Source organism: Melopsittacus undulatus, chromosome 3 (genome assembly GCF_012275295.1).
Source record: "Melopsittacus undulatus isolate bMelUnd1 chromosome 3, bMelUnd1.mat.Z, whole genome shotgun sequence".
In the NCBI taxonomy this organism is placed as follows: domain Eukaryota; kingdom Metazoa; phylum Chordata; class Aves; order Psittaciformes; family Psittaculidae; genus Melopsittacus; species Melopsittacus undulatus.
Window position 1 is genome coordinate 28,514,034 of NC_047529.1, and position 6,952 is coordinate 28,520,985.

The following is a 6,952-nucleotide window of genomic DNA, read 5'->3' on the forward strand; positions in this document are numbered from 1 at the left end:
GCTCTGTTTAGTGTGGAATAACAATGCTGTGAGCACATACTTTGTTTTCACTACTTTTGCGTATTAAAACCAAACTTAACTGCATGCTGCAGAAGCCAAGAACGTTTCTCCAGACTGAATTAGCTGGATTTACCCTGAAACATTGTCCATTTAGTGCAGTCAAAGCAAGAGTAAGCATCACAATTTCACTTGACATCTACCACCCACATGACTAAGCAGCTATTTCCTGCAGAACTTGCATTTCCTCTGAAAGCCTGCAATCCAGAAGGAAATTAACACATAGGTTTGCCCATTGGAGCACTGAAGCCAGAACACCACTGAAGCCAGAACAGCTCTAAATCCAACCAGCTCTTTATTACTTTTATATGAAACACTGTTCCCAGATATTAAACAAAAGTAATTAAGTTCAGAAGCCAGCTGCACATTTTCAGTACCCAGAATATCCAACTTACTAAGCTCTTCACTTTCCATAGCAAGTTTCCTCCTGTTCAATAGATTTTAAAATTGATAGTTTGATACACAGCACCATTTTAAACTATATACCCAGAAGAAACACAAGTCATGAAAGGTTAGGTTGCAAAAGTCTAAATCCTTAGAGTTGCATTTCACTGTTGTTGAATATTACAAGAGATTTCTTTATTAAAACAAACGTTAAAGTGCCAGGTTTATGTACAGACTATTAAAACAATAGAAAAAAAGGTAAACTTAAAACCTGCTAAGAAAGCAGTGAGGCCATGTACCTGACTCCAGTTTTCAGCAGGGTATTTAGCAAATCTAAGACCAGAATTTCCCAATGGCTCCTTTGTTTATGGGGAGAACAGCAGAAGCTAGTGGTCACTGCCCATAACCTCCTGTCTTGCAGAAGGAACATACCCATATCTATCACAAAATGGAGTAGTGTATGTTCCAAGAGATACATCTAAGCATCCTATGAATTAACACCATTGGCAAAGCCTAACAAAAAGGTATTTTACTGCTGGAGCTACACTAGCTTCCTGAAAAGTACCAATACCACCACACTTTGAGTGGGATCTTGGTACAGGAATCAAGTCACACTGACTCAATACATCTAATGTTTCCCTGTAAACAGGAGCACACACACTAACTCATATGGTTTCAGTTCATTTAAAATTCTGCATCCAGGGTGAAAGAGTTGTCTGTGGGCTTCGACATGACTCCCATCCTCTGATATTCACCTACTCGCTTCTCAAAGAAATTGGTCTTGCCCTCCAGAGAGATGTTTTCCATGAAGTCAAAAGGATTTTCTGCTTTGTATATCTGAAACACAAAGGTAATTCTATAGTCACTACAGGTACTCACATCATGAATGTATGAGAGCATTAGAAAGCAGCTGGAAGGAGGCTAATGACCTCAACAGGCTTAGTATGTAGTGAACAGAAATCTCTGCTCCAAGCCTTCTATTGCATTTATTTGTTCCTTTTAGCTGCAGTAGACAGAATTACAGTAACTCTTACATAATTACCCTTCTGCGGGTCTCCAAACTGGATGTAAGAGCAAGACTGCTAAATAGTTTTGCAAGTTAGACTCATATTGCTGCAGTCATTGCAGGATTTGGCTTTCTGAAGGAAATGAAACTTAATATTCTTTTTTCCATTAAAGATTCAGGGTATTAGTCTTACCTTGTTAAACCCCAGTTCCAACATTAGCCGGTCTGCTACAAACTCTATGTACTGTTTCATTAAAGTGCAGTTCATGCCAATCAGCTTTACAGGCAGTGCCTCCGTCAAGAATTCCTGCAGATAATAGAAGCACTTCATGTACAGAAACTGGTATTCACTCTGTATCATGTAGTTTAATTTTGCACCCAACAGCTCCCCAGCTTTCTGCCTAATTGCGATCAAGTTCCTCAACAAGGAGCAGACAATTACCTGTTCTATAAGAACAGCATCCATGACAATTTCCTTTACCCTCTCTTCTGATGGTTTGTGTATCAAGTGCTTGAACATGAGGCAGGCAAAGTCACAGTGCAAGCCCTGGAATGAAGTTTCAGAAAATTATTTCAGGAAAAGAGATTTAAAAGAGCCACTCAAATCAGTGGCACAGAACAAATGGCACCATCTTTGCACTTGCTGTGTTAGTGCAACTTTCTGCCTAACCAGGAGGCATAAGCTCAGCCACTATAAGCTGCACTTGCTCTGAGTGACAAGGAACACTGAGTGCAAGAGTTGGTGGGAAGCCTTAAGCTACTTCAGAAGTAAAATGCTCAGTTCATTCATTCTCTGCTGCAAGACCCACGATGACACATTTACACAGTTTAGTGAGCTTTACAGACTGTTTCTAAACATACAGTCTTAAAACATAGGCTCCAACTGAATACCATTACTTTGAGATACTGTAGCACATTACCATCTTAACTGCTAGAATTTGATTCATACCTCATCTCTACTGATGAGTTCGTTAGAAAAAGTGAGTCCAGGCATTAATCCTCTTTTTTTCAGCCAAAAAATTGATGCAAAAGAGCCAGAGAAGAAGATTCCTTCCACTGCTGCAAAAGCTACTACACGCTCTCCTGTCAAGAAAAGATTGATATTACTATCACACAGAAAACCTAATAGGATTAATACCCAGAAGCTGCAAATAGACCAGTGAACTGCATCCTCCAAGGAGAATGAAGTTTCTGCTCAAGTGTATAATGCCATGTCCTTAAAAGCTATTTCAGTAAAGGCTTCTGGTCATTCAGCAGAACTTTTCAACAGAAGAGGAAGTAAAAAGTAACTGACAGGGTTAAGTAGCTGAAGCCAAGGCTCTTCCTCCAGGTTAACCAGCAATACCATCCTTTTTTCATTTTTTCAAAGACTGCACAATAAAACTCAGCAGTCATTTTAACAGCTGATGTAAGTCACTGTCTGCTCATCTTTGATTAAGGAAGTTTGGCTATGAAGAATGCTTTAGTAATAGTGAAATGATGATCCATACCATCTCATATAACCTTTGAAGCAAGGTATCAGGAATCAGCAATATGGGGGGGTGGGCTACAGCCTCCAACTGTACATGTCCACTGGGGCTAAATGGCCAGTATAGGTCTGGACACAACAGCAATTTATAATGCTCATATAGCCAGGCATAAAAAGATTGCCACATGAGCTACTATTATTCAAAATGCCAGCAATTTTATGAAGATTTATGACAGCAGCTCACTTGCAAATGTATTTTCTTCAACTCCAGAATTATACCTGTGTCTTATACTGGAAAGTATGTACTTTCCTGTAAGAGCAATGATCCCTGTGAAATCTGGACAAACAACAGGTTTTGCCTTTTTTCAGGAGGAAATTTCACTTAGCTCTCTACTCACCGTATGTTGCTTTCTTGTCCCCAATCCAGTGCAAGGCCCAGTCAGCCTTCTTTTTAACACATGGTAATGTTTCAATGGCATTAAAAAGAAATTCCCTGAGAAAGATAAGTCATTAGGATCAGACATCAGCACTAGTACAGTAAGCACCCATTACTGTAAATGACCTTGTTCACATACAGGTGCTCTGCACCTTCACTCTGATAATTAAGTTATATCTCCAATCTTATTTTGCACCAATGTAGCTCTATATGTATCAATAAACTATCTTTTCATCACATAGTCATGACATCCACACCAGTCCACATTGACAATATCAGATGTTGTACTTAAACAAGGCTTTCTAAACTACAGATCAACCAGCCTCCACTCCCCAGTAGCAAGCACCAGAGCTCTCATGCAAGTAGCTCTTCTTTATACATTCACACAATATGGAAGTGTAGCTGGTAACTAAATGCAGTGAGTTTAAGAGATCACATTGTAATAAAGTGGCATTCTCAGAGAATTTTTCCAACACAGCTTTCTACCAGGTGCATAGCTCCTCCATGTAATTAATATACTCCCCTTATTCAGCTGCTCCATCTTTTACCTAGATTTATTCCTTTATTTCAAGATTAAATTGCTTCAGTTTCACTCAGTCTAAGCAAGTTCTTGTTCACTTCAGAGAGGGAAAATAAGAATACAAAAATAAAGAGGAAAATGTCACTGCTTTTAAGCAGCAGTGGTGTTTTATATAAATCTGGTTTAAATCCTAAAATTAGCTTTAAATTCAGTGACTGATATGTGTCATTTAAATCTCGGCACATAAAAAGTTTTGAACCTTTCTTGAGCAATACGAACCTCTCTTTAGAATCTTTAATGTAGGTGTCAATAAGAAGACTGTACATTTCCGAATGTATGTTTTCCATGGCAATCTGGAAGCCATAGAAACAGCGAGCTTCTGTGACTTGCACTTCTTGACTGAACCGCTCCACCTAGAGGAAATAAGTGTGTGGAAACACAAAGTCGCAGGTTAGACAGACATGGATGCCATCTAACAGCTTTTACTCAGGCCACAAAAGCCTCTTCAGATTCATTCCAGAAGTGAGTTATTAACACCAATATGAAAAGCAGTAGCCACTCACAGTTCCAAGTCAGTTATTCTCACGACTTGGGAGATGTGAGTGATGTGAGTGAAATGAGTGAATTTCTTAGCTTTAATTATTGCCCATTAGTGAGAACACCAGGCAGTGGGCAAGCTTGTGGAATACAAAGCAACCCCAATTTGTTAATTAGCATAAGACTATCACAGGTTGCAATGCTGTAATGCTACATAATCTAGCAAACAAGCTAGATGAGTCCAGCAAGCATGTTAAACATAGCTATCTGCTTATCTTCACAAAGTGAGGTTTCTCTCAGGCCTGTTTCTATATCCTTACCAAGTTTTCATTGACGATGCCATCACTGGCAGCAAAGAAGGCAAGAACATGAGAGATGAAGTACTTCTCCTCAGGCTTCAAGGACTCCCAGTGCTGGATGTCTTTGGAAAGGTCCACCTGAAACATTATCAGAAGCAGATATTAAATACAGAGATGGGGCTCCAGAAGGCTGCACTTCAAATCCTGTGTTCAGTTCCGTGCCCCTCACTACAAGAGGGATATTGAGGTGCTGGAGTGAGGTCAGAAAAAGAAAAGCTGAAGGGTCTGGAGCTGCTGGGGGAACTGGGGTTGTTTCATCTGGAGAAAAGAAGGCTCAGGGGAAACTTATCACACTCTACAACTACTTAAAAGGAGGCTGTAGCAATGTCTCTTCTCCTAAGAAAGAACTGATAGGGCAAGAGACAACAGCCTCAGGTTGAATCTAGGCTGGATATTAGAAGAAGACTCTTCACCAGAAGGGTAGTCAGGCATTAGAACAGGCTCCCTGGGGAATTAAGTGGTTGAGTCACCATCCCTGGAGATATTTGAAAGCCATGCAAATAAGGCCCTTAGTAATATGGTTTAGCAGTGGACTTGGCAGCCCTGGGATAACGATTGGACTCGCTGATTTTAAAGGTCTTTTCCAACCTAAACGATTCTGTGACTGGGATGAAGCCCACGCCAGTGCCCTGGGGTTGCAGGCGGGAGCAGCCGGTCGGGGGGTACCTCACCTCCTCCGCCGTCCAGAAGGAGGCCTCGGCCTTCTTGTACATCTGCCAGATGTCGTGGTACTGGATGGGGAAGATGACGAAGCGCCGGGGGTTGTCCCGCAGCAGCGGCTCCTCCTGCTCCTCCGCGCCCCGCGGCACCTGCGGCGGAGACAGCGGCTGAGGGGGCGCCCGGATTTGGCGGGAAACTGAGGGACGGCAGTTGGCGGGAACGGGGGGCGGGAGGGGCGCACCGCAACACCCGGCGGGAGCGATGGGGCACGGCAGGGGGAGAAGGAGAGAGGACAGCAAAGCGGGGCCGACATGAGCCGCGGGGAAAGGGGAGACGGGAGAAAGGCCCGGGCCTTCCGCACTCACCGGCTTCCCGTCCTCCTGGAAGATCTTGCGGGCCGCCTTGCTGGCCAGGATGCGGGTGCTGCTGAACACGGGGGGCTGCGGGGAGAGAGCGTCAGGGTGAGAGCGCTGCGGCCCCCCCCGGGCAGGGAGCGGGAGGGGAGGGAGGGCTGACACTCACCGTGTTCTCTTTGTCTCTCAGCGACAGATTCTTCATGGGTGACAGGCCCTTCACGGGCGAGCGGCGGGGCTGGTCGGTGCGGGCAGCGAGCGGAGCGCGGGAGGACAGCATGGCTGCGGCAGTGGCTGATCGGGCAGTAAGAGCTCAAAGTCCCGCGCTGCCTCCTTATAACAGCTTCGAACTTGGCGCCAGAACGCGCCGCCGACCACTCACCGTCCGCGCAGCGCCCGCCACAGCCCTCCCCCCCGCTCCCATTGGCTGACGCCACGGCTGGGGCCCCGCCTCCCATTGTGGCGGCGGGAGGGAAGGACCCGCCCTCCGCTTTGGCGCCAGAGGAGTGGGGGGGAAAGGCGGGAGAGCGCAGAGGCCCCGCCCCCTCTCCCGCGCCGCGGCTTGGCCCCAGGGAAAGGAGGGTGCGTCCCCGAGCGCTGCCTACGTGCGCGGGGTCTCGTGGTGTGGGCGGCAGCTGCGGGTCCGGGGTCCTAGAGGAACCCGGAACATGTGTTTGCGGGTACGGGAATGGCCATAGTCTGGGGTTAAAGTACAGATCTGGAAATGCCACGGTGCCTCCGTCCCTGTCTTGTTCTCCCCGTCTCTTTCCTGCTGCCTCCTACATACCGATTCATTTTCACTTTCAACACTGATTCCTGCATTTGGTGGCAGAAATCGGCTTCCTGGAGAAACTGACTCCTTGTGCCACCTGGTCCCATGTTTTAGATAAACAGCACAAGAAAGAGAGAACACAGGTATGAAGAAGAGGTGGATACTCATCTTTAAAAATTCAGCATTATTTTCTATTCATTACATTCCCTTTATTTGAACAACAGTGTTTCCCTCGTCCAGCTCTGCAAAGGGTCTGCTTCTGTCAACCAAAAGTGTTTACCCTGAAGCAATTTTAATGAAACCAAGAGCTCAATGAGACTCAGAGGGACTTCTATGTAGGACAAATGCACAATGTTCTTGAATGACACTAAGTGGTCACTGTCATCTGAGCTCATGCTCC

The 6,952-nt window shown here is 45.1% G+C and overlaps 1 protein-coding gene across 1 annotated transcript; it reads right to left on the minus strand.

Moving 5' to 3' along the window:
- Positions 1-333: 333 nt before the first annotated feature.
- RRM2 (ribonucleotide reductase regulatory subunit M2) lies at positions 334-6,103 on the minus strand. The gene is made up of 10 exons (XM_034061198.1): positions 5,950-6,103; positions 5,793-5,867; positions 5,439-5,576; positions 4,729-4,845; positions 4,151-4,284; positions 3,314-3,408; positions 2,397-2,530; positions 1,890-1,994; positions 1,641-1,754; positions 334-1,278 (listed from the first exon to the last, which is right to left on the minus strand). Exons 1-10 carry the CDS (start codon positions 6,058-6,060, stop codon positions 1,126-1,128), a joined length of 1,176 nt encoding a protein of 391 aa, XP_033917089.1. The 5' UTR covers positions 6,061-6,103; the 3' UTR covers positions 334-1,125.
- Between the last annotated feature and the right edge of the window lie 849 nt (positions 6,104-6,952).